This window comes from Rhincodon typus, chromosome 5 (genome assembly GCF_021869965.1).
Source record: "Rhincodon typus isolate 14 chromosome 5, sRhiTyp1.1, whole genome shotgun sequence".
Taxonomy (NCBI): domain Eukaryota; kingdom Metazoa; phylum Chordata; class Chondrichthyes; order Orectolobiformes; family Rhincodontidae; genus Rhincodon; species Rhincodon typus.
Genome location: NC_063336.1, coordinates 104,284,298 through 104,310,368, shown reverse-complemented (window position 1 = coordinate 104,310,368; position 26,071 = coordinate 104,284,298). Strand labels below are relative to the sequence as shown.

Genomic DNA, 26,071 nt, shown 5'->3' with positions numbered 1-26,071 from the left:
GTATGCATTCCATGTCTAAAGTACATTGACCACACTATTGGTAAAGGTGCGAATAGCAACAGCCAGTGCGGTGGCAAAGCCAAACACAGATCCTCTGCAAATGCAAATCAAGTAGCTCAAACCTGTTGGAAGTCTCTTTTGCAAAAGTAGTAGGCCTTGAAAACAGCTGGTCATTGTGTAACTAAGTTCAGAAAATATAATCTACATGTTGCACCTAACCAACAGTCCTAAAGCGGTCAACATCTGAGGAAGCAAATTTGTATAAAAAAGAATGTGGAACTCTTTATGTACAGAAATTGTCCAACGTTGTCCATTCTAGTTTCTGTCACTGGTCACGAGGTTTGCTGATCATATTTCCTGTAGATTTAAGCGAGACATAATTATAACTGAAAATGTGCTATAAACTTGTACAATAAAGAAAAGTGCCATTTTCAGTGTTAATTTGATCTAGTGCATCAATATTGATTGTTTGGAATTGAATGTGACTCTAGAATTGGCTTTACAATCGAGAGTGCACATAAGCCAAGGGTGTTGTCCAGTGCTGAGTCATCCTGTGACTTTTGGCACTGAGAACTTGGTTGGCAAGGAACGTAACTCCTGGATCAGGGCTAGAGGTTCATTAATCCTTTCAAGGTTAGCTTTGAGAGATGTATCACATGTACAAATGAGGAGGGGAGCGCTACCAGAAATGTGTCAACATGGGGAAAATCATTTTGAGAGTTTTCAGAGTTGAGGATTATCAGCATTCCTAACTCAAAAATAGAAGTAGGGTTGAAAGCATTGCTAAAAATAATAAAGTGACTGCACCCAAGTCCCTAAATATTGACATCACTATGACAGAGCTCTTTTTGCACATGCTTAGTGATTAGATCCACAGTGAGTCACATCTACTCTACACAATGGGGAAGGGTGAATGAGGACTACTCAATTGCTCTACTGACTGCAGGCATCTATATCAGATAATCTGTAAACAGGTGAGCAGCCCACTCTCCTATTTCAGGTAGGAGTCTGTTTAAATGATAAACGTTAGGGATACACAGTCAAAGGGCCTGTTCCTGTGCTGTACTGTCCTTTACCTTTGTCTTATCAGCAATCACTCCCAATTTAAGTTAAATGGAACATAAGTTAGGCATGCACCTTACAAATGAACTTGCATCAAAAGCCCGCTCCTTACCTTAATTTAAATCAGTATCATTCCCACAAGTCTCAGAGCTGTTCTGTCAGCTGCTTCTTTCTCACTTTGGCTGCCAGAAGACGTAACTTTTCTATATTGAGCCAACACAGTCTTAAATAATGTATAAAACCTCTTCTTTTGGTCCTTCTCCAGTCCAATGGAAATAGTCCTGGTATCTCAAATCTCTTCTTGTAACCATTTTGTAACTATGACAAAAACAGAAAGTGCTGGGGAAACTCAGCAGGTCTGGCAGCATCTATGGAGAGAGAGAGAGACGATGTCCAATGTGACTTCTTCTGTTACTCTCTCTCCACAGATGCTGCCAGACCTGCTGAATTTCTCCAGCATTTTCTGTCCAAGTCTCCACCATCCACTGTGTGTTATTTGCATTATAATTTCCTATGCCTGACCTCATACTGGTGAACCTGCACACTTTACACACTCCATGATTTCAACATCCTTTCTACAATGGAATACCCCAAACTGCACTCTCCCCTCAATGCCGCCTTTATAAAATGATCAAAATACTATAACCATTTACTTACCTGCACTTTGAGCAGCTCGTGTTTGCTGCTATAACTTAGACAGAAGTGTGATGTGACTTCTAATTACATATCAGAAATAAAGATTTACATATGTATATAAAATGCCTTTGGCAACCCCAGAACATCCCAAAAACTTTACTTCCAATTTAATACTTTTGAATTAGAGTCACCGATAAAATATAGGAATACAGCAGCCAATTTATTATGTTACTGTCTGTGAGAGATTGTGCGAATAAACAGATCATCTATTCTGGTTGTTCTGGTTTGTTTGGTTGGACCTCAGGTCTCTTTAATGGTATGGTTTAAGGCATATATTTTAAATGGCTTTCTTTCTCATTTCCTACTTGTTGGTCCCAAGACATTCGGCAGCAAAGTCTTTCGATATTGATTATTATATTTATTATTATTATTGATTACTGCAATATCACCACAACCCTAGCACAATTATATTGATCGATCAGAGATCTGTCATATTTGACTTCTCAGAATCTTCCAAAGTAGTGTAGAGAAATCACGCAAAAACTGACTCAATGTAGAAATGTCCATATAAAATTTATTCCCTTTGGTATACATTAAAGTTTTAATACATCTTTGCAAATGCATATCACAAAAATCAGGAAAAAAAACACTTCAATAACATAGTAAAAACAGTTGTGAATAAGACCTTTTCTATTTTCTTCTGAAAAATTAGGATTGTAACTATAGGCTATTCAAGTGTTAATGATACTCAGTTGTAGCATGACCGCTTACCAAAAATATACACAGATATATGTCTATCTTACAAAATTGAATGAAACTGCAATAATTCTTTTCCTTAGCCATTAAAGTAATGTGAAGACATTTGCTCTTTAATGTTTACATATACTGAGTAAATTCAATGTTAAGAATTTGTTTCCTTTTGTTTGATTCACATTTTGATCATTATAAAACAAAGTCTTTTTTAAAAAATTACAATAAAGCACTAACTCAAAAACATTTGACAGCAGGGAAATTCTTTTGGAAAAACATTTAAGTATCTTCTGCTTTAGCGGCAAAGATGAGATTTATTAGGAATAACTTTGTTGTTCTAACAATTGTCGAGCTTTAATCATTTAATGTTGATCATTTTTACAGGCAGCGCATCATATCACAATATATACAAATTGGTTTTCACAGCAGGTTTGTCAAAACATTACACAATAATGTCTAGTTTCACAATGATTTCTTCCATCTGGGTGTTTTCTTATTCCCAAAATTCAACTATTGGCCCATGAAAGACAATTGGGAATTTGGCCAAGTGGTCTGCTCTTCTAGGCAGGTGATGAATGTCATTGTGACTATCACTGTTGAATGACAGTCTTCCCCACACATTGTTCCCCACACAGCAGGCAGCACTTTAGAAGTGACAACTCTGGTTGACTTATTTACCTTTTCGAACCATGGAGGCTGCATCCACTTCTCATGTCCCTTCCTGTGACTGAAATAAGCTGTCTTGGTACAGATGAGGGATCATGTTTGGGACCAATTAGGATGATAATCTTTCCTCCTTCAGGTTCAATTTTACCAATACTATGTCAAGGCCCACAGATTAGGCCAAAACCCAGCGCTGTCAGAATCCGACCTTACATCAGGGATTGCTCAGAATCTTCTGTTTCAATCTAAGCCTCCAGGGGATACAAGCCTTGCTTGCCCAACATTTCCTCATAAAGCACTCCCACCACCCTGCTGCATTCCAGGTATTAATCTCATTAACATTCTCCAAATTGCTTCCAATGTAATTACATTTTTCCTTAAATAGGGAGTGTATAAGTATTGATTGCGGGAATTGTTTGGGAGTTTTGGACCCCGAAAATAAAAGATAATTTGGCTCCATACAAATGTCCACTGGACACTTTTTTTTTGCTTATTCAAGGATTGGGTGACTGGTAGTACCCTGTGTGACCCTACCACAGTATGTGGTAAGTGAGCAGTTACCAAAATTTGTGTGGAGGAGCTCAGATGTTGCCACTGTGATCCAAACTGTATAACCAACCCATGAAGCTAACATTATCCACTGAGGCTAGCAACAGAACTTCCCAGTGATTGTAATCCAGCATTTACATCATGATGCACATCCTACAGATGTTTAGTCCTTGAACTACAAACTTCAGTTTCACATTATACAGTGCACAGGGTCTGCATGCCAAAGGTTTTAATTTTAAAAAGACTTCAAACCACTAATTATTTATAAGAAATTTGTTTTGAGATGAAAGGCAACCAGCAGTGTCCTATAAACATTACGCAGCAGACTTTTAGATACCTCAGCTATCACGTACAGGGGTGCAATTACACTGTATATATGATCACAACAAATTTACAATATGTGGACAAAAGGATGTGCCATAAAATATGTTAGCAATTTTGAATGTGTTTGTCTTGAGATTCAAAATCAAATCATTTGCCACAGGCTATCAATATAATGTAATTCTTCAATGTACATTTAAATTTTAGAACAATAGAGTTCTTCATGTGGTAAAGATGCCGTGAATTATAATTTGCACTTCTACTTGTTTTACATAGCAACCTAGAATTGAACCAATTAATGCTAGTATTTCTGTAATTGCTTCATTGTGGTGATACCATTTACGAAGACATTGTCATAGATGTTGAAATTGCTGTCAAAGGGAGTGCATACTCAGAGCAGACTATTTGCTTAAAACAAAACACTAACCTGACCTCAAGTTGGCAGATTACTGGAAAAGAAAACTGCGGGTTTAATAACCCTTTACATTTTCCCAGGAATCGCAAAACAATTTAAAATTAGCCTTAACAGTTTTGTATTAAAAAAATCTGTTCCATGGTAAACATTTAGAAGAACAGTTGAGGTTCTTTTATTAAATAAATTTAAACAATACAATTTATCTTTAAAACATAAAGACCCAGACCCTCATCCTTAGTAAACCTTTTTTTTGTAAATGACAATGAAAACGATAGTACAAAGTTATACATTTCTGTGGTAATATATTGCACTTAATGTACACAAAAAATAATATGGCTTGAATGCTGGTTTCTTCAGCCATTCACTGCATTTTCCTGTAGTTAATGCAGTCCAACACCTATAGAAAGGAGTCTTACCACCATTTGTGTGAAAGTGAAACAAAGGACATTCTTCCAAGTGCTCTGTCTCAAATGCTAATTCCTGCAGTTGACCTTTAAGTTATAAAATGTAACATTCAAATCTCTAAAATCTGAACTTAAGACAAGACATAAATTGAGACAAAACAATATTTACCTTCCATAATAAAAATATAAGGTATACAATCACTGAAGCATCTTTTACAAGGTTGTAACACATCAAGGTGTTCAACCAATCACCTGAAAGCCAAATTGTGCTCCACAACAACATGGGCTTTATTGCAACTGTTCTTTGGTTAACATATATTGACATACTTTATGTATTTTGTTCTTTTCTTTTATATCAACACAACTATCATAGTAATGAAGAATTTAATTGAGGAATAGAGAACAAAAAGGACGGGAGAAATCATTGGTGGGAACTTGAGGGTCCTTGCATGGGAGCAATTAACTGTTACTTTATTGCAACATATTATCTCAAATAATGCTGATTACAAATAAACACTTGCTGCAATATTATAGACTTTTAATTTGAAGGTTGGTGTTGACTTAACAGGTACGTCTTGTATATATCGTATGTATTTTCACACTGTATTTTGTTGCTCTATTCCTCTATTTTTATAATGTACAAGTGGCATTAGCCTGGCCAATAAATGCATAGGACTGACAATGAGCTGTAAGATAACTATTACACAATTCTCTTCATATTTCAGCAAGAGTGAGCTTGTAGGATCCTGCAATTTCTTCAATGTTTAGTTGGAATGTGTCTTCATTAGAATAGTGCTTCACTATATTATCATCCATGTTGACCAAGATGCTGGCAACAGAATGACAGCATGTTAAAATACACCTTTTGATAATGTATAAAACATGTAATACAGTTTTACACCACCTTAACACTTCCAGATGGCATTGTGATCAGATTCATTGCTGCAGGGTACTATGTTTGAAAAAGGAGCTAGATGAATTAATTCACATTGAGTAAGACCAAACATGGGCTTTGAAATCTGGAAGGCTGTTTGAAGGATGGACTAAAAGACAGCAAAGCATTCTACATAATGAGATGTTCCTATGTGATGACACCTTAATTTCATAGCAAGTCTGCACAAAGGAGAAAGTGTGGTGAAACAGTACGTTCAGAAGGTTCATTAGAGGCAAATTAAAAAGGTGCAATGATCAAGTGACATCAGCAAGATAGATGCAAGATGCATCAGGAATACAAAACAGATATTTAAAGAACCAAAACTGGGAAAATTAAAAGCAGATTGATATTGTCTGTATGGGATGCAGAAATGAAGCAAGACAGTTCTGTTGAGTAGGCAGAAAGTACCTTAAAATCCTCTAAGCATATAAAAAGAGAAAGCTGCAGAAAATTAAAGAAACAACATCAAAAAGTAAACAATGAAAATGTTCAAGACTGAGTCAAGAGATTATTGTTTTTGTCACATAAGAGTTACCAAGGACTTTTTGCTCAAAAAGTCAAAATAACTGGAGTTGAGGTAGACATCACCTTAAAAAAATGGATGAAGAGGGTTGAGGAAATGAATGACCCACAATTGTCACCTAAATTAAGTCTGGGAAGGAGTTGGGTTGGAAGAGAATTAAGATGAGTACAAGTATTTTAAACTCAATATCTTAAAGTATTGTGCAACATTGTAAAGTCAGGGAGGATGGATGAGTGGACCTTAACAAAGGCTGGTTGCAAGCAGCAGAGTTAGGAAAAATTATGAATTATGGGAGTTCAGCAAGAAGGCCTTTTCAGAAACTGAGATGAAAGTATGTAATCATGATCATGAATTAGATGTGGGGCTTGTGACTCAAGTGTAATTCAAACAGATTGTCAATGTTTCATGAAATCTGGGTGAATGACTAGAACTGGAGTCTATGGGAGAACAGCAGAGTTTGTAGCAATGGCAATTAAAAAAAGGCTTTGGTTTTGATGTTCTGTTGGAGGAAGTTTTGACCCACCCTTGATTTACATTCTGATAACACCGATGTGCGTTGAAGTAAAGAAAATCGGTGATGATGAGGAGCTAAACATTAACAACGTAATCTTTGTCAATGATGGAAAAGTGTTAAGTACAGGTAGTTGCAGAATGTCAAAGGTGGCTATGCAGACCCTGTGATCAACTTCATTACAGGAGAAGCCCAAGTTGCATTAGTTTGCTGAGACGGAGAGAAGTGGATTTATATGAGCAGCCCCATGGAGCAGGATAATGGGAAACAGAACAGTGTATGATCACATACTGGGAATGGTGAGAAGAACCAGCAGCAGTAACACACTATGATCGCAGTCATAGCAGATGCCAATTGTGACGTTGACCAGAATTGTGAAAGCATAATGATCAGTGACAGAAGCTGACTCGGAAAGATTTATAAAGAGGTAGGGAATTAACTAGAAACTGTTGAAATGTTCAAGGATGTAAAGGGCCTGAATTGTTGTTCAGGAACACTGATTGGTCATGGTGGGCTTCCAAAGAGAGGATAAGGTCAGAGTTAACTTCTATTAACAACAATCAGTAAATAAAGTCGATTGAATGATCTAGAGTTGGGATCAGAAACGTGGTGGATGTTAGAGAAGAGACGAGCCTGGGGATCACAGGTGGAGGGAGAATGGAATTGCTGAATGCTTGAGTATTGGAGCTGGAATGGGAGATGCTAAGCAATGTCAGGACTAGGGGATAGAGGAATTAGAAGTAACTCAGTGCACATGGCCTCAGTGCTTATAGACAAGCCTTTCATATCTGGAAGTGAAGGTGAAAAGTAGCAGGTGGAGGGGGAGCAGTTGATGAGGCAGTTTACAGCCCTCTGACTTCATGGTGATGGGATTTGTATTGGTGTAATGACAGATACATATCCTGGATTAATTCACGTATTGCAGAATAAACTTTCCCATTACCACAAATGCAAACTTCAAAGTAACACTTACTCACCCTTTCTTGCATTTCTTGTAGACCTTTGCAATTTTATCCAGGGGTACTTCATATTTTTCTGAAATCTAGAATAACAGGCCAAACAATCAAGGTGGTCCTTTTAAAATTAATTGTGATTTCACAAAATTATATAGCACTGAAAGAGGCCAGTATATCTGTTCACTCTTTGACAGAAAGGAAGAGACGGTTGCTGGGCGGGTGGGTGAGACGTGGTGGATGGGTGGGTGAGAGAGAGGTAGCAGGCAGGGGAGACAGGCAAAAAGTGGGAGGCAACTTGAAAATATCATTAACTGTAAAGTTATCATTAATAAGGAGCAAGTTAGCAACTCTCCATATTTTAACAATAAGAGGATTCTCGAACATGTGAGTACCACTAATTGTGTCATTCTCAACTGCAGCTTGTTTTGTCGGAGAATTAAAGAAAAATTGATTCCAAAGACATTCAACACATTAAAAACACAGGGAAATTTTTCGGTGTCTGAAATGTTTTGGACTCTTGCCTGGATTTCCAATAATAATGTAAAGGCTCTTGCGAGGTTGGCTTACAGAACATATTCTACCAATTGCTACCTCTCCTCAACTCACACTTGTGTGCATGGAGTTTGCTTTAAAAATGCTGAACTGGCTTATTACTCCACAATTCATAGATCTTGACATTTAGATTTATAAATCTAAAAAAAAATTGTAGGTGGAATAAATGTCATTTCTTCTCCCACAACCCACTTCAACAGACATTCTCTCTCCTGGAATCATATCCCCTCTTCAGCACAGTGCTCTCTTTCTCAATTCCCAGAACTAGCTTCCTTCTTTGGTATTCACTTAATTCACAGGGACACTGTCCCCATGATCTTTAGCCTGCAGTTCACAACAGCCAACCGCTCTCCAAATTAGATACACTTCATTTGTTGGTGTTGATAAATTTCTGAGCTATTTCCCTCAGTATTCCTAGCAGTTTTAAGTAAAGAAAGATACACACAAAAGGTGAAAAACCAGAAGTCATCATTTCATGTTTTCTGTCATTTTGAAAGGCAAATCTCCTAAGCCTTTGCTAGTTCAGTTTGTCAAATTGAAACAAAAGATCTTGGTTTTATCTTGAGCCAGCAGTTCAACTTACCTGCTCCCAAATGGCTAAAATATAAGCTACAAGATAAAATCTAATAAATACTTCTCTTGTCTGGTAATGGAATGGTTATAGTCTGAACTTAAACCCAGAGACCACAAGTTCAAATTCTGCTATGGTAAATTTAAAATGGAATTCAGTAAATCTGGTAATTTGTGGACTAGCATGTTACTGTGCTAATAGCTGAGGGTGGTATTCTTTATTCTTACATACTTTTTAAAAATACATATTCTATATAGAATTTTTGTTTCTACTGATCAGCACATTTTGTGCATTGCACTGATACTGGTGCATACAAAGTAAATTCCACACATGGATGAAAAAAAAAGACGGAACATTGTTCCACTCCGCCTTGCAACATTTTATTTTCTAAGTATGAGTCTGAATTATGGGGAGAGGCTGGATTGGCTGGAACATTTTTTACTGGAGTGTAGGAGGTTGAGAGGTGACCTGATAGGGATATAGATAAGGTGAATGGCAGGTGTCTTTTCCCTAGGGTGGGGGATTTCAAGACTGGGGGCATATTTTTAAGGTGAGAGGAAAAAGATTTAAAAACAACATTGTGGGGCAAAGTTTTTTTACAGAGAGTGGTTCATGTGTGGAATGGAGGAAGTGGTCAAGTCAGGTACAGTTACAATGTTTAAAAGATATTTAGATAAGTAAATGAATAAGAAATGTTTGGAGAAATTTGGATCAAGCGCAGGTAGATGGGACTAGATTAGTTTGGGATTATGCTCAGCATGGGCTGGTTGGACTGAAGGGTCTGTTTCCATGTCGTATGACCCTATGGCTATGTATATTATTATCTTATGAAAGAGATCACAAAATATACTTCCACCATCCTTTCATGCTGTACATTTTGCATCATCATCACTCACCATGCAAAAGAAATTCTTCTGGCTTCGGTTGCCAATTATCTTAAATGCGTGAACGCAGGTTACTAACCTCCCGCTAACAGAAACATCTCCTCCCTCCATCTTCTATTGAAAAAAATCTCCATTTTGAATACCTTCAATAAATCTCTCCCCAATGTTTTCTGTTCTTAAGAATAAAATCTCAACTTCTCTGGTCTCTCTGCATAACTGAAGTCCCTAGTCCTATTTGAGTAAATCGCCTCTGCACTCTCTTCAAGACCTTTATATCCACCTAAAGTGTGCTGTTTAGAGGTGGAAACAACATTCCCACAGACATTTTACAAAAAACAGATGTAAAAAGTTACCAAACTTAGTGTTTTCTTTTCTAACTTTTGGCCTTATAAACGGGAGCAAAGGATCCAGTAGGCTTTGTTTAAAAATGCATGACTTTTCTGTAATTTTTACGGACGGAAAATGAAAATGTTATTTGTTTTCAGGTTAAATGGAAAATCAAAATGAAAATGTCCTTTGCTTTAGTATTTCATTTTTAATATCTTGTTTGCATTATTTTTTCTAGTGTCACCTTACAAGACCTCTGTACGTGAATGCTCACATTTCTGCTCTTTCATTCAATCAAAATTGTACATTTAATTTTGCATTTCTCTCTTCTTCCTATCAGTATACACTTCTGTGCATTAACTTTCATCTGGCAGGTATCTATTTCACTAGTCTGCTTGCCCATATGCTGCTTTTATCCTTTTTACTGTTTACTATTTTTCCAATGTTTGATTCATTGGATAATGTTGAAAGCATGCTCCCTATACACATCTTGGTCTTTGTTATATTCATGAATAAATATTTAGACATTGGAATTCACACGGTGACTCCACTCCAACCCCTCCTCCCCACCCTTCCCCAGTCCCATGTCGCTCGTTCAGAAATAAATGATTCTGAACTTAGCCAAGATAGGAGTAAGTGCATTGCAATCAGCTACATTGATGCTGAAGTTCGAAAAGTTTTTGATGTGAAAGCACGTCTTCAACTTACTTTTTCATTTATATTATTTTTATTGAACCTTTTTGAAATATATGCAACTCCTCTCACAGCATTCAATTATTGATTGCCTTCTTTTATTGGAGAGCACGACAAAGAGTAAGACAAAGGAAGCTTGATTCTGTTTCATTTCTCTAACAGGAATTATTGACATATGCCTGCTAAAATCTTTTCTGTGGACACTGAGCATTACAGAATCATCTGCTATAAAAACACTGCAAAGGGTGGCTTTAAAGTCCACAAGTGACAAAGAACCCATGTTCAGGTCTGTATTTACTGTGTAGATGAAATGACAAGGAAAAGTTACTAGATACTAGAACAGAGCTTTTCAGTTTTCCTTTACTTACTGCCTCCATTAGGCCTTTCAGAGAAGGAGTCTTCAACATTAGCGCATCAAACACCTCTTCGCATTCCTTCCTGACGTAAAGTAAAACTGAAAACAGAACAGTAAGATTCTGAATACAAAATGAAAAAGACAGATAGACCTTTCAGTCATTTGTAATAACTTCTCTGAAGTTAACTAAAGGGCAATAACTTGATACTAGAGGGTTTAGTCTTTTTTTGAAAAGTTTGTCATTGAAGAAGACTCAGACTTGTTAAAAGTATCATGGATTTTATGATACCTGCAACATTCAAGTAACTCGTGTTACCACTGATGTCATACATGGGTTATCAACAAGCCTAAGTCGATGTTCTACATTAGTAGGAAACTAGAGTTAATCTGACTGACTAAATAACTGAGAAAAACCAAAAGGACTGCAGATGCTGTAAATCAGGAACAAAAACAGAAGTTGCTGGCAAAGCTCAGCAGGTCTGGCAGCATCTGTGAAGAAAAAAATGAGAGTTAATATTTCGGGTCGGGTGACCCTTCCTCAGAACCGTAAACTGTAAAGAACTTGTAAATAATTGAGAATTAGCATTCAAATTTGAAGGAAAGTCTCAGAGTTTTGAACTTTCCAGTTCAGCTTCTGGGCCAGTGCTGAACCCAATCTGTATATCAGTGGTTATCAATACAGTGCTTGTGAATAAAAATTTAGAAACATACTTCGAAAAGTACAGTGCACACAGTGCAAAATGCCCTTTGCTCAACATTGTGCTGCTAGCTACTAACATCCAACAAATGACAACGATTATAGGAGAGGAGCTTGGTTCTGCTTCCACATGATGCACAATCTGTTTGCCACTTGAAGGCCAGAATTACTCCATACGACAAATGGGGAAGTACTTCTGGGATAATGTGTACTTTATGCACTCATACCTTATTTGAACAAATCATCCTGTGCATATTGTATAACATAAAAGTTAAGGTGTTGTCAAAAAAGCAACATACACACACAATCTGGATCCAGCTTTCCAACAAATACTTTTGAATTTTTCTGAACACCAGTGAGAATGACCTTGACATTTGTGAGGACAGCATGAAACAGGCAGATATGCTCGAACAAGTTGTTATTAGGAAGGAGGATGTGCTAGAAATCTTGAAAAACATGAGGATAGATAAGTCCCCTGGGCCAGACAGGATATACCCAACGTTACTACGGGAAGCAAGGGAAGAGATTGCTGCCCCTTTGGCAATGATCTTTGCGTCCTCACTGTCCACTGGAGTAGTGCCAGAAGATTGGAGGGTGGCAAATGTCAGTCCCTTGTTCAAGAAAGGGAATAGGAATAATCCTGGAAATTACAGACCAGTCAGTCTTACTTCTGTGGTGGGCAAATTATTGGAGAGGATTCTGAGATATAGTATTTATGATTATTTGGAAAAGAACAGTTTGTTTAGAAATAATCAGCATGGTTTTGTGAGGGGCAGGTCATGCCTCACAAGCCTTACTGAATTCTTTGAGGATGTGACAAAACACATCGATGAAGGTAGAGCAGTGGATGTGGTGCAGATGGATTTTAGCAAGGCATTTGATAAGGTTCCACATGTTAGGCTCATTCAGAAAGTAAGGAAGCACGGGATTCAGGGAAATTTGGCTGTCTGGATACAAAACTGGCTGTCCAATAGAAGACAGAGGGTGGTAGTAGATGGAAAGTATTCAGCCTGGAGCTTGGTGACCAGTGGTGTTCTGCAGGGATCTGTTCTGGGACAACTGCTCTTTGTGATCTTTCTAAATGACTTGGATGAGGAAGTTGAAGGGTGGTTTAATAAGTTTGCCGATGACACGAACGTTGGTGGAGTTGTGCACAGCGTGGTGCGCTGTTGTAGGTTGCAACGGGACATTGACAGGATGCATAGCTGGGCAAAGAAGTGGCAGATGGAACTCAACCCAGAAAATTGTGAAGTGATTCATTTTGGAAGGTCGAATTTGAACGCAGAATACAGGATTATTGGCAGGATTCTTGGCAGTGTGGAGGAACAGAGGGATCTTGGAGTCCACATCCATAGATCCCTCAAAGTTGCGACCCAAGTTGACAGAGTTGTAAAGAAGGCATATGGTGTGTTGGCTTTCATTGGCAGGGGAATTGAGTTTAAGAGCCGCGAGGTTATGCTGCAGCTCTATAAAACTCTGATTAGACCACACTTGGAATATTGTGTTCAGTTCTGGTCACCTCATTACAGGAAGGATGTGGAAGCTTTAGAGAGAGTGCAGAGGAGATTTACCAGGATGCTGCCTGAACTGGAAGGTAGGTCTTACGAGGAAAGGTTGAGGGAGCTAGGGCTTTTTTCATTGGAGCGAAGAACGACGAGAGGTGACTTGATAGAGGTTTACAAGATGATCAAAGGTATAGATAGAGTGGATAGTTCAGAGACTTTTTCCCAGGGCAGAAATGACTATTATGAGGGGGCATAATTTTAAGGCGATTGGAGGAAGATATGGGGAGATGTCAGAGGTAGGTTCTTCACACAGAGTGGTGGAATATGCTGCCGGCAGTGGTAGTGGAGTCAGATACTTTAGAAACTTTTAAGCGACTCTTGGATAGGCACATGGAGGATAGTAAAATGTAGGCTATGCAGAGTAGATTGATCTTAGTAGGATAATAGGTCAGCACAACATTGTGGGCCGAAGGGCTTGTACTATGCTGCACTGTTCTATGTTCTATGTTCTACATTGGCATCAAAGTAATTTTTACAGACAGAAAATGAAAATGTTATCTGTTTTAAGGTTAAATGGAAAAGCATATGAAAATGTCCTTTGGTTTTGTATTTCATTTTTAACATTTTGTTTGCGTTATTTTTTCTAGTGTCACTTTGGCTGGACATGGTACTCATAGGATGATCTTTTATATCATCTTTCACAACTCTATCTTTCCAGCAAAGCTGGAAACCTTGAATAGAAACTTTTTACAAGTGCCTAACTTTGAAAGATGGAACAGTACAGATACTGAAATGAACCACCATCAAGGCATTAATCAATAGACACTATAGAACATGCTTTCACTACAGAATAGTAGATTTTACCATTTCGTCGGTGTCAGGAATTAACAACAATATCCCAACTCATGTAGCAAGTTCTCAACTGCAGGAGTTTGCAAGTGGATGTGGCCTAGGAAATTCACCAGTCAGTCTGATCAACTTCCAGAATTGGCCATTAGAAAGTAACAGTCTGGCCATGTGCTGACATATTTCAGTTTAATGGTACAGAAATTCAGAAGTGCATGAAATAGTCAAGTCAAATGAAGATGACAAAACAAATAAAAAATGAAAGTTGTTCTATATGCAATTAGTGTAAGCAAATAAAAGTTAATTGAGAAATAGCTGTCAAGCTTGTGCAAAACAAAATGAGGGATGAAGCTATACTAGTGTATGAAAAGTACAGGCCACTAGTGTGTTAAGAGGTCCATTTACACCCAGGTCAAGTTGAAACTTTGTACTTTGGGTTTTACTGGTCAGTCCATCATATAATAGTAATTATATATGGGATTCACAAAATTACATTTTATTCTTTATACAGGAATATAAGAACAAACAAAAATCAACCACTCGCTAGAATGAATCAAGTTTTAGGTAATTAAGATAGTAAGAATTCCTGACTGAATATGACTACATAGCAGTGGCCCTTTCTTTGACGTCACTACTTTTGCTTCTTCCCCAAATCTTCTACCCTTTCATTATATTGGATCCAAATACTTGTCACTAAGCTGGGTTTCTTGTTGCACAACAATGTACGAGACTTGTTACATCATAATGATTTATCTCCTTCACTACAAGAAATTTAGTTCAAGTTCTACTTACTTCAGCCAATTGAGTTTTTAAACCCATGGGAAAATAGATCTCAAGTGGTGTTCTTTAGCCTCCCAAATCAATTAAATCTCATTCAAGCCAACTTTTTGTGACATCCTTGTCTTTTTTTTAAGAAGTTAAAAGGATGTCTAGACCTCCCGCTTCCAACCAGCATATGGTAAAAAATGGTGTTCAATAAGGTAAATCCTCCTATTGCATACCAATGCAAACAAACACCACTAAGCAATGGGACGCTTTTTCATCTTCCCAAACATTACTTTTACATGAACTACAAAAAATTGGTATACTTGTGACTTCTTCCACCACCTCCATGTCACCCCCCCACCCCCAACCCCAATACGATTCTTGATGAAATACTGGACCTAGGCTCTTCACACTGCTCTATATCTCCAGCCTTCCAGAAATATTTACCTTTATTTGGTTCTTCTATCCTGAGGATCTTATTGGGTGAGCCAAACTCTTCTTCGGGCAGGAATGACAGTCTTTTCAGGCCTGATCTGAAAGATGATCAGAGAAAGATGATGCATGATCAGAGTCCAGTGGTAAATTGCTACTCATTAGGAATTACAGTTTCCAAAATCAATTACATTTACTTTAATGGATTATCAAACTTACAATTTTCACAGTCTGAAATGTATAAAAATGTCGTTGGAACCGTGAAATTTGCAGATTGCTGAGAATCGATTACGAACAGCATATGTACATGCACTGTCTTAAAAGGCACTCAAAGAACTGGGACTGATACCACACGGTGCTATAAATGGTAAAATACGATGATAGCTGTAAAAGGTGATATTTGCTTGATAAGTGAGCCATTTCAATTAGCTTGGTCCCACCTGAAACTTCATTCAAATTTCCAGTCTTTTTGATGTTTGGAAACATCTTGTATCCTTCGCTCAGCCTTACTTCTGAATTGTGGACCTAAAAATGCACTCAGTGCTATTAGCTTCCCAGCTTGGGGCTTCCTAAACTACTTTTCTTTGTTCACCTTCAGCCATTGCAGGAGCGTACAGTGAACAGCAAGGAGCAAAAACACATTACATCATTTTGCAGAGGTAGGTGTGCCTTTGGTGTTGGTACGCTGAATTATCAGAAAAATCCAGTGGACAGAAAATTGCCATTACTTCAAGAAGAATGGCTGCTATTTCCTGGCCAGCTGTGTCACCAGTAAAATACCATACAATGAAGCAATGTGTACGGCAGAGAGGACAGCCCCTGCCTAATAAATATGAACAAAGAGCAGGAGTAGGTAATAATTCCTTAGTTATAGGGCTGGAAAGTGGAGTAAAGTTATAGACCTTCCAATTTTAATGTTAATATCTGTTGGAAAAATATTTGTACCCCAGTTACTATCATGAGAAATATCTAGCATATTGTATAGTAAACGGAGTCTATATAAATGGCAGAGTGAGAACCCATGTCAACTATATACATGAAGATTAGTCTTCATGATGGCAGGTGAAAAGAATCCAAGGATGTTAGCGTGCAAGTCAATCTTTGGAGCCTCAAAACAATCCTTCTAAAAACAAAACGGCATAGAGAATATTAACAGGAGTAGATCATATAGCCGATCAAGACAGCTCCACCTTTCAATATGATCATGCTTATCTTGGGCTTTGACTCAATCCCCAAACCCTTGTTCCAGGAAACAATTTAGTTAATCACCTAATCACCAAGAACATCCTTCCTTACATTTGGAAACCAAAACTGCACACAGTATTCCAGGTGTGGTCTCACTTGTACAACTAGTAAGACTCATTTATTCCTGAATTGTAGTCCCCTTGCAATATAGGCCAATGAGACATTGGCCTGCTGCACCTGAATGCTAAAGTATGAGCACATCCTAACCTCATCGAACATCAAATTTACACATCTTAAGCCTTTTAAATCATATTCTGCTTTTCTATTCTTACAATCAAAGAGACCAACTTCACACTTCCTTACGTTAAACCCCATCTGCCCTCTTGTTACTCACTTACTTAACTTGCCTATAGCTCTTTGCAGCCTGTGGCCTCTCAACAGCTTGCACTCCCACCATCAGCAAATACAGACACAACACTCCTTCTTCATCCAAGTCATTAACATGAATTGCAAACTGTAAATATGTCAAAAAACAGGGTTGTCTTATATAAGTATAAAAGGAAACTGCTGGTGTTGGGGGGGTCACCATTCGAAATGGCAGCAGCAACCAGCACAAACAGTGAGCGTATATTGAAGTTCCACACATTTTGCAATACAGCCATATCCTACTTGAATATTGTGGCAGGTATTAGGTAGCAGTAGTTAAAACATACATTTCTCTAACTAAATAACAAGGCCGACGACTGAGGGCACGGCATGTTGCAGCTGAAAAGCAGGGTGGGAGGTCAACTTTTATGGTCAATTAACGTAAAAGCATAATTTCTGAGGCTGGAAAAATGGAGAGGTCTCATACATGGGATGACTTTCGCACTGTGATTTACTGCATCTGTTAATGAGAAACATGCTGTGTGTTTTATCTTTTCAAATGGAACCATAAGTGCAAGAGATTCCTTTACCAAGTGACAGTGTCACCAAGTATTTAGGATAAACGTGGAAAGAAGGAAACTCAAGTCTATTGCTTAGATAATCGAATCTTTGAGGAAAATTGTCAGTTACAATTAAAGTTAGAGAAATTCCTGTTGAATGTCTTACTGTTTTAAAGTACCTCCTCTCAATTACTGCCTTTGCCAACTGCTGCATCTATCATACAGACCAAAAAGTCAAACAAATCATCAATTTTGCTTTCCTAGTTCTCAAGTCTTTTTCTCTTGCAAGTGAATGTCAAGAGTTGAAGAATAATCTGCAGCCTTACAACTCTGCTGCACCATTTGCGTGAATGGCAATTTTTGGAAATAAAATCTCACCTATTTCTCTAATTCCAGATGCATGATCACAATGAAAAATAGAGAAGATTCAGAATAAATATTTAAAACATTGCAATGCCCATTTAGAAATAAATCAGCATCACAAATTAAACTTGCAACTAGATAGAAGGTTCAGAAGGAGAAAATTAAACAAAGATATGATTTTCATAAAACTGGTTGGTAAAACTGTTAGAGGTACTTAGAACATAGATCAGTACAGCACAGTAAAGGCCCTTCAGCCCACGATGTTGTGCCCTAAACTTTTACCCTAAAACTAAGGTCTATCTAACCTCCACCCCCAACCTTCTACTATCATCCTTATGCCTATCTAATAGTCGCTTAAATGCCCCTAATGAGGCCGACTCCACTACCCTCTGCAGCAATGCATTCCACGCTGCTACCACTCTCTGAATAAAGAACCTACCTCTGACATCTCCCCTATATCTATCTCCACGCACTTTAAAACTATGCCCCTTGTAATAGCTACCTCCGCCCTAGGAAAAAGTCTCTGGCTGTCTACTCTATCTATACCTCTGATCATTTTGTACACCTCCATCAAGTCACCTCTCATCCTTCGTCATTCTAAAGAGAAAAGCCCTAGCTCTCTCAACCTTTCCTCGTAAGACCTTCCCTCCATTCCAGGCAACATCTGGTAAATCTCCTCTGCACCTTTTCCAGCACTTCCACATCTTTCCTGTAATGAGGCGACCAGAACTGGACACAATACTCCAGATGTGGCCAAACCAGGATTTTGTATAGCTGGAGCATAACATCATGGCTCTTGAACTCAGTCCCTCTATTAATGAAAGCTAACACACCATACGCCTTCTTAACAACCCTATCCACCTGGGTGGCAGCTTTCAGGGAACTGTGGACATGAACCCCAAGATCCCTCTGCTCCTCCACACTGCCAAGAATCTTTCCGTTAACCCTGTATTCTGCTTTCAAACTTGTCCTTCCAAAATGAATCACCTCACACTTTTCAGGGTTAAACTCCATCTGCCACTTCTCAGCCCAGCTCTGCATCCTATCAATGTCTCTTTGTAACCTAGAACAGCCATCCGCACTATCCACAATGTGACCCACCTTTGTATCGTCCGCGAACTTACTAATCCAGCCTTCCACTCCTACTTGTGCATTGCTCCAATTCTAAGTAACTGCAACATAATCCTCAGCCAGTACTCAGTCTATATTATTTTTAATCATTTCAATTTTCACATTTTTATTTCTCTCACATGAGCGCTAGAAGCACTGACTCATGCTGGGCAAGTTTCTGTAAGTGCTGTTAATTAAGGTAATAGTTTTCGATGGGTTAATGGTGGAGAGTGCATTAAGTCCACCCATTCTAATAATGTCACACAGCTTTAAGTGGGAAAAAGAAACGTCTAGCTTGAGATCTCAATAGAGACAGATGTGTCACTAATGACTCCTGGTAATGTTATATATTTTATTCAGCCTGTTCGGACATGTTATGGCACGCATCTGAGGCAGGTCAGTCTTGAACCTGGACATTGCAGCCCAGAGGCAGGAATACTACCACTGTATCTCAAAGTCCATTCCTAATAATTTTAGTTTTTGATTCTAACTAGCTAATGTAACTTGTACCTATTGCTATCATACAATGAACTGCATCTTAAGAAAATTACTTCTTCTCATTAAGACTCACTAGTGCTTCATCCTCTGCCACTGTTATAGAGTCATAGAGATGTACAGCCCGGAAACAGATCCTTCGGTCCAACTTGTCCATGCCGACCTGGTATCCTAAATAAATCTAATCCCATTTGCCAGTATTTGGCCCATATCCCTCTAAACCCTTCCAATTCATATACCCATCCAGCACTGCTTTTGTCTTTCTTCCTCCTTTTGAAAGTGCTGTTGTTTTGATCTTTTCTTTTCCTGAAGTTCCAAAGCAATGCAGCAATTTATAAAACAGTAACTACTGCTCCTAGAATTTGAGGAAATCAGCTCTAATACTGAAAATACTCAAAAAAGGAGCAGCTCTTACAGCCACATTTTTTCCAGTCCTCCATCTTGGATTACCCAGAACCCTTTAACCAAATAAGCTCTTCAACCCAGTACAGAAAGGAGGATTGGTGACAGCACTCCTCCCCAGCCATTAGCTTGTACACAGCAAATACCACATGTATACGCCAAATACCACACATACACAGCAAATATTACATATACACAGTAAATGCAACATGTCAGCCGGTAGCATGGTGTAAAGATGTGTAATAAAAAGTATTTTCGTTATGTTACTTAATTGGGAAGTTTTTTTTTTAATTTGATGTATTAGTTGATGTTAAGCAATGTCACAGATTTAAAACAGAGATGAGGAGGAATTCCTTCTCTCAAAAGGGTCATGAATCTGTGGAATTCACAGCCTCAGAGTGCAGTGGTCCCAGGGTATTAACTAAATTTAAGGAGGAGATAGATAGATTTGTAATGAGTAAGGGGGTGAAGGGTTATGAAGAGTGAGCAGGAAAGTGGGATTGAGACTGAGATAGGATCAGCCATGATCACATTAAATGGTGGAGCAAGGTTGAGGGGCTGCTGCTTCTAGTTCTTATGCTCTTATGTGTAGTCTATGTTGAATTTAGTCTTAAAATTGGAAATATTTTTCTTTGGTTATTTTAGTTTGGGATATTATCTCTTAAAGTTATAGGCCCCTTCAGGGATCATTACAATATTGGCATGAAGTTCAAAATTAAACAAAGTTCAAACTTACCCTTCACCTTCAAGCTCATCGGCTCCAACAGGGAATCCCTATGATAAGATAGAGTTAAAGACAAAATCACAACGCTAAGAGATTTAATGTCAATATCCTTGCTTCCACCAAACAATCCAAGGGTTCACAATTAACTAAATAAAAGAGCGAAGAAGTTGCATTAACCACAGGTTAAAACATAGCACTTTTAATATAATAAAATACTTCACAGCAGCACTATAAAAACAGAATTTTTCACTGAATTACAAATAGATAGTAGGCCAGGAAACAAAATATTTGGGCAACGAGATAGATTTTAAGCCATTCAATAGAGGGAAGAGAAGTGAAGGGATTTAGAAACAAAATTCTGGATCTTAGCCCTAAACTGCTGAACATACAGTTGCCAATGGTGAAGTAATTAAAACTGGGGATGTTTAAACAGCTGGACTTGGAGGAACAATGAGATTTTGAAGCATTGTAGGCCTGGGGGATATTACAGAGCTAGGGAGAACAAAGGCTACAGAGGAACTTGAAAGCAAGGGTGAGAATTCCAATCTTGAGGAATTATTTCACTGGGAGATAAAGTAGGTCAGCAAGCACTGATTTGGATGGGTGAGTTTTAGATTACCTCAAAGCTATGGACATTAGAAAACTGGTCCACAGTATTTTGGTGGAGTGAAGCCCTGCAGTGGCAAAAGTTAATGAGGGTGGAAGCAGCAGATAAGAAGAGTGGTGGAGTTGGTTGGGGGGTCGGGGGTCAGGGGTCGGGGGGGTGTGCGGGGAGGTGGTGGTGGTGGTGGGATTTGCAGATGGAAATTGACCGTTCCCATGATGGCATGGGTGTGTGTTCCAAGCTTATCTCAAGGTTAAAAGACACTAAAGCTGAAAACAACTTTTTCAATCTCAAACAGCTGCCCCAGACGTGGTTGGAATCAATGGCTAGGGAATGGACTTTGTGGGGGGGAGGGGTGCGGTATTGAAAGTAATGATTTGGCTTTCCCAATATTTAGTTGGAGGAAATTTCTACTTATACAATACTGGATCCCTGATAACCCATTTGTGAATTTACAGAATTGGGAGGGTCAAGAAAGGTTGAAGTGAGTTAAGCTGGACATTATCAGCATTTATGTGGAAACTGATGCTTTCTGTTCAGATGATGTTGCTGATGGGCTACATGCAGGTAACATTAGGTTGATTTGAAAAGCTAAATTCATCTGATTTTAAGCTCCTGCAATGTAGTGTAAATAATTTCTGTAGTTCTAGAACCAAGAATTTTCTTTTTGTGCTTATGAATATCAGATAGAACTGAGTACATGATCAATTAAAAATGACAAATCCTAATGCAAGTGTTAATTGTGAGCAATTTTTATAGACAAAACATGGACCACTAACGTTCAACTCTTCTTTTATCAGAAAAATGTTGTTTATACCACAGCGCACAGCGGGAAATGTCAGAGGCCATTCTGTGCTGTTTGCCTTGAAAAGGTAAGGTTTGCTGCAGTGTTGTCAGGTAATGCATTGTGTTACTACAGTGCTAGAAATGATCATCTCTGATATAGAGCAGTCATAAAACCACCCAGAACTGTACAGAACAGACTCTTCAAATAAGCTTATATCAAGTTAAAGGTGAGACATACGTGAACAGCTCGTTGCTGGACATCAGGAATGAAAAGAACTGGTTGAGTGACGAGGTCAGGAATGGACTTGAAGACAGTGGCCTCCATCTGCTTGAAGTTGGGGATCAGCTGTAATTTTTGGTCCTGGACTGAAAATACAAATCACAAAATGAGGATATTAAAAAAGGATTGTCCAATAGCTAAAGTGATGATTTGCATTGGTTGAGATTTGACCTATTACATATTGAATTTGTTTTAATATAAAATCAACTAGCAAGTTTGAAATCTTCATGATTAAATGTTAATTACTGCCATTCCATGGTCATAACTGGTCATTATTCAGACATTGGTTGGTGATAAGGTTGCATCTGTAACAGGCCTTCTTATAATTAAAAGGAATTTCCTTTTCTTTGGGCCATCACGTTTCTGAAACTCATGTCCAATAACTGAAATGCCAGCTACACCCAACACTTATACAATAACCCCCACAAATGAAATCCAAAATCACTAATTATTCCAAATGGTACAGAAACCAAAGATATCAGGGGAGCTTTAACAAACAAAAAGAGGTGGGTTTGGGTTTGGGTTTGAGTAGGGAAGTAAACACCTTCAAAAAATGACATTGGATCAGGATCCTGACATTATCGCATCCACTTCCAGGTTTCATCCAGCCAGATTTGAAGGCAAGCAGGGAATTTGTATGCAGCTTTCGATTAAGTCATTTAAATATTTTAAGTAGTAACTAAATACTATTTTAACAAAAGGCTCAGGTCTAACAGCCTCTGGACCTCTTCTTTAAGCATTCAATGACTTGCCAGGCTCACTGAAGTGACTGCACAGTGGAAAGAGCTTCTTTAGTGAAACGGACGAGCTGGTAGATTTCTAAGCAATGAAACTGAAGGACTCTTATCGTGGCCAAGAGAGAGGCTGCTGTTCGCAGCACTTCTTCCCAGAGGGAGCTTTCAGTGCATGACTGCTGATTGTCAACTTCTTGTAACATCAACTTCTTCAACATCCTGTCAAAGCAATTCACTCATCCTCAGCTTGGCTTCTCTGCTACTAATCTTCACGACTGTATGACAGTAGCTTATTCAGGCTTTACCTTTTGAAACAGCAAGAGGAGCATCGACAGTGGCAGGGGACAAGCACCAACAGAAATTTTCTCAGTCATATGCACGAGGCAGTGGTCACATAGATCCAAATGAAATGAGGCGAAACTTCAACCACAGGGTTCACAGGGAGAGGTTCAATTTTCATGATATGTCTAAACATCAATGCATCAGGAAGGAGAGGTTCATTCAGGGCAGCCTTTCCAGATCTCCTCTCCATCACTGTGGTGCTGGGGCAAACTGCAGATGCTGGAGAGCCGTGTAACTCATGATGTGGTGCCTTTAATTAGAAACCTTTTCCTTCAACAAATCTGACATGACATCATGCCCACCCTCTCTGATAAGCCACAAACCTGGTGACAGGATGCTCATGATGTCCAGGGCTTTGGGAAAACCGACTGAAACTCTATAAGGTTCCCAACCCACTGCCCATTTTGGCAGGGATCCCATTTTTTAGGGAAAGTTATCCTATGTTTCAAAGACTTAAAAATTGCAGAAAATCTATGTAACGTTAATTTGAAAAAATGTATTTGCAAAATTCACAGGTTTTTCTTACCAGAAAACTGATAAATGTCACTCTTTTTAAAACAAAAATCAAAATTAAATGAACCTCTACATCAATCAGTAATGTCAAAAATCTGTGCACAATCCAACATGCGATGTCAATTTACTGTCTACAATATTTACACACAGTCTCCTACAATATTTACACACAGTTTCCAGGTTTTGTATTCTTAGAAACTTCAGTACTCACAGGTATTTAAATGAGAACTGCCATCATTAGATTTGGACTTCTTACGAGATTGTTTACGTTCCTCATCACGTATCTTGCGTTCAGCACCCTGTACAATCAATGTCAGGTCAAAAAAAAACATCATTTTACTCCAGTACCCAAAGATTAATTGCATTAGAGAAAACAAGCATTTCCATTAGGCCATCTCTATAACATGGCCGCCAATACAGCTCCTTGTATATACGCCTATGTACAAGAGTTCATTCAGCAACACCGCTGGTGCAGCACAATGAAGGAACCTTCATCCCCCTGGAGATATTGTAAGTAAGTAATGGCCAAGTTTTCATTCCATGAGAGTCCTGGTATCGTATTAGTTGGCAAAATATTACAAGCAAATAAGATGGTAATATACCCATGACATTTACTGTAATAATATCTAATGTTTGCAATGAGAATTTTTTTTATTCATTAATGGGATGAGGGCATTGCTGGCTTGGAAGCATTTATTGCCCATCCCCAATTGGCCAGTGGGTCGTTCAGGGTCAACCACATTGCTGTGTGTTTGGAGTCATATGTAGGCCAGATTAGGTAAGGATGGCAGTTTCCTTCCCTAAAGGACAATAGTGACCCAGATGGGTTTTTCCCCTGACAATTAACAATGGATTCACAGTCATCATTAGATTCTTGATTCCAGATATTTTTATTGAATTCACAATTCCACCATCTGGGATTTGAACCTGGGTCCCCAGAACATTATCTGAGTCTCTGGTTTAACTGTCCAGCGATAAATATCACCAGGCCATCACCTCCCCCTAACCTAGCTCTAGATTATTGGACATTTTCAAGGAAACATGGGGAAGTGACCCACTTTTGTGGTATGTCTAAGAACAAAACAGAGGCACTAGTTAGTGAATATCTTTATCAACTGGGAGTAAATGTAACCTTGGGCAACAATGTAAAATGGGTACGATTGGATCAACCACACATTTTACACTTCACTATTTCTACATTTCTATCGACTACAATCAATATAAAAATGACCATTGTATTCGGCTTTGAGTACAAGTGCTGGTAGCTGGTGGCTTGAGTAGTTTGCTGCACAATCATCCTTTCTAAAATTATTTTCAAATCACCCTGTTCAGACACATTATGGCACATCTCCATGACATGTGGAACTTGAGTCTGGATCTTCAGGTCCAGAGTTAGGGACACTAGCACCATTCCACAACAGCCTCTAAAGGCCTGTCTAATTATCAGGGGTAGAAGATAGACCACTAGAGTTAATTGTCTTGTATAACAAGGAGTAACATATTGCAGGGAGCATTGGGTTCAATTAACATCAACAGCTGGCATAATTACAACCCTTACTATACTCCTGGCACATTCACGACTGTGTAGCCAACTTCAGCTCCATTTACAAATTTGCTGATGACACCACCGTAGTGGGTTGGATCTCAAACAACGACCAGACAGAGTACAGGAAAGCGATAGACAGCTAGTCGCATGGTGTAGAGTCAACAATCTTTCCCTCAACGTCAATAAAATGAAAGAGCTGGTCACTGACTTTGGCAAGTGGAGTGCAGGACATGCCTCTGTTTGTATCAATGGTGCTGAGGTGGTTGAGAGCTTCATGTTCCTAGGAGTAAATATCACTAATGATCTATTCTAGTCCACCCACATTGACGCAACAGTCAAGAAAGTACACCAATGCCTCTACTTCCTCAGACGGCTAAGGAAATTCGGCATGTCTGCAATGACTTTTACTATTTTTATAAATGCACCATAGAAAGCATCCTATTTAGATTCATCACAGCTTACCATGACAATTGCTCTGCCCGAGACCTCAAGAAATTACAGAGAGTTGTGAACACAGCCCAGTCCCAGTCCATCACGAAAACCAGCCTTCCTTCCATTGACTCCATCTGCACTTCCCGCTTTCTCAGGAAACAGCCAACACAAACGAAGATCCCTCTCACCTCAACTATACTCTCTTACATCCTCTTCCACAAGGCAGAAGATACAGAAGTTTGAAAACACGTACCAAGACATTTAAGGACAGCTTCCCC

General features: G+C 38.6%; 1 protein-coding gene across 5 annotated transcripts in view; it reads right to left on the bottom strand.

Moving 5' to 3' along the window:
* Positions 1–2,265: 2,265 nt before the first annotated feature.
* grhl1 (grainyhead-like transcription factor 1) overlaps positions 2,266–26,071 on the bottom strand; it is a 101,228-nt gene continuing 77,422 nt past the window's right edge. For 4 of the 5 annotated variants that reach the window (XM_048597494.1, XM_048597491.1, XM_048597493.1 and 1 more), the window contains 7 exons: positions 24,027–24,114; positions 22,185–22,312; positions 20,569–20,606; positions 15,367–15,452; positions 11,120–11,205; positions 7,746–7,810; positions 2,266–5,629 (listed from right to left, as the gene is read on the bottom strand). In XM_048597494.1, coding sequence (XP_048453451.1) covers positions 5,515–5,629; positions 7,746–7,810; positions 11,120–11,205; positions 15,367–15,452; positions 20,569–20,606; positions 22,185–22,312; positions 24,027–24,114 — 606 coding nt within the window. In that variant the 3' untranslated portion in view covers positions 2,266–5,514. Of the gene's footprint in view, positions 5,630–7,741; positions 7,811–11,119; positions 11,206–15,366; positions 15,453–20,568; positions 20,607–22,184; positions 22,313–24,026; positions 24,115–26,071 lie in introns of those variants that run through there. The other variant, XM_048597492.1, reaches the window with a different exon arrangement.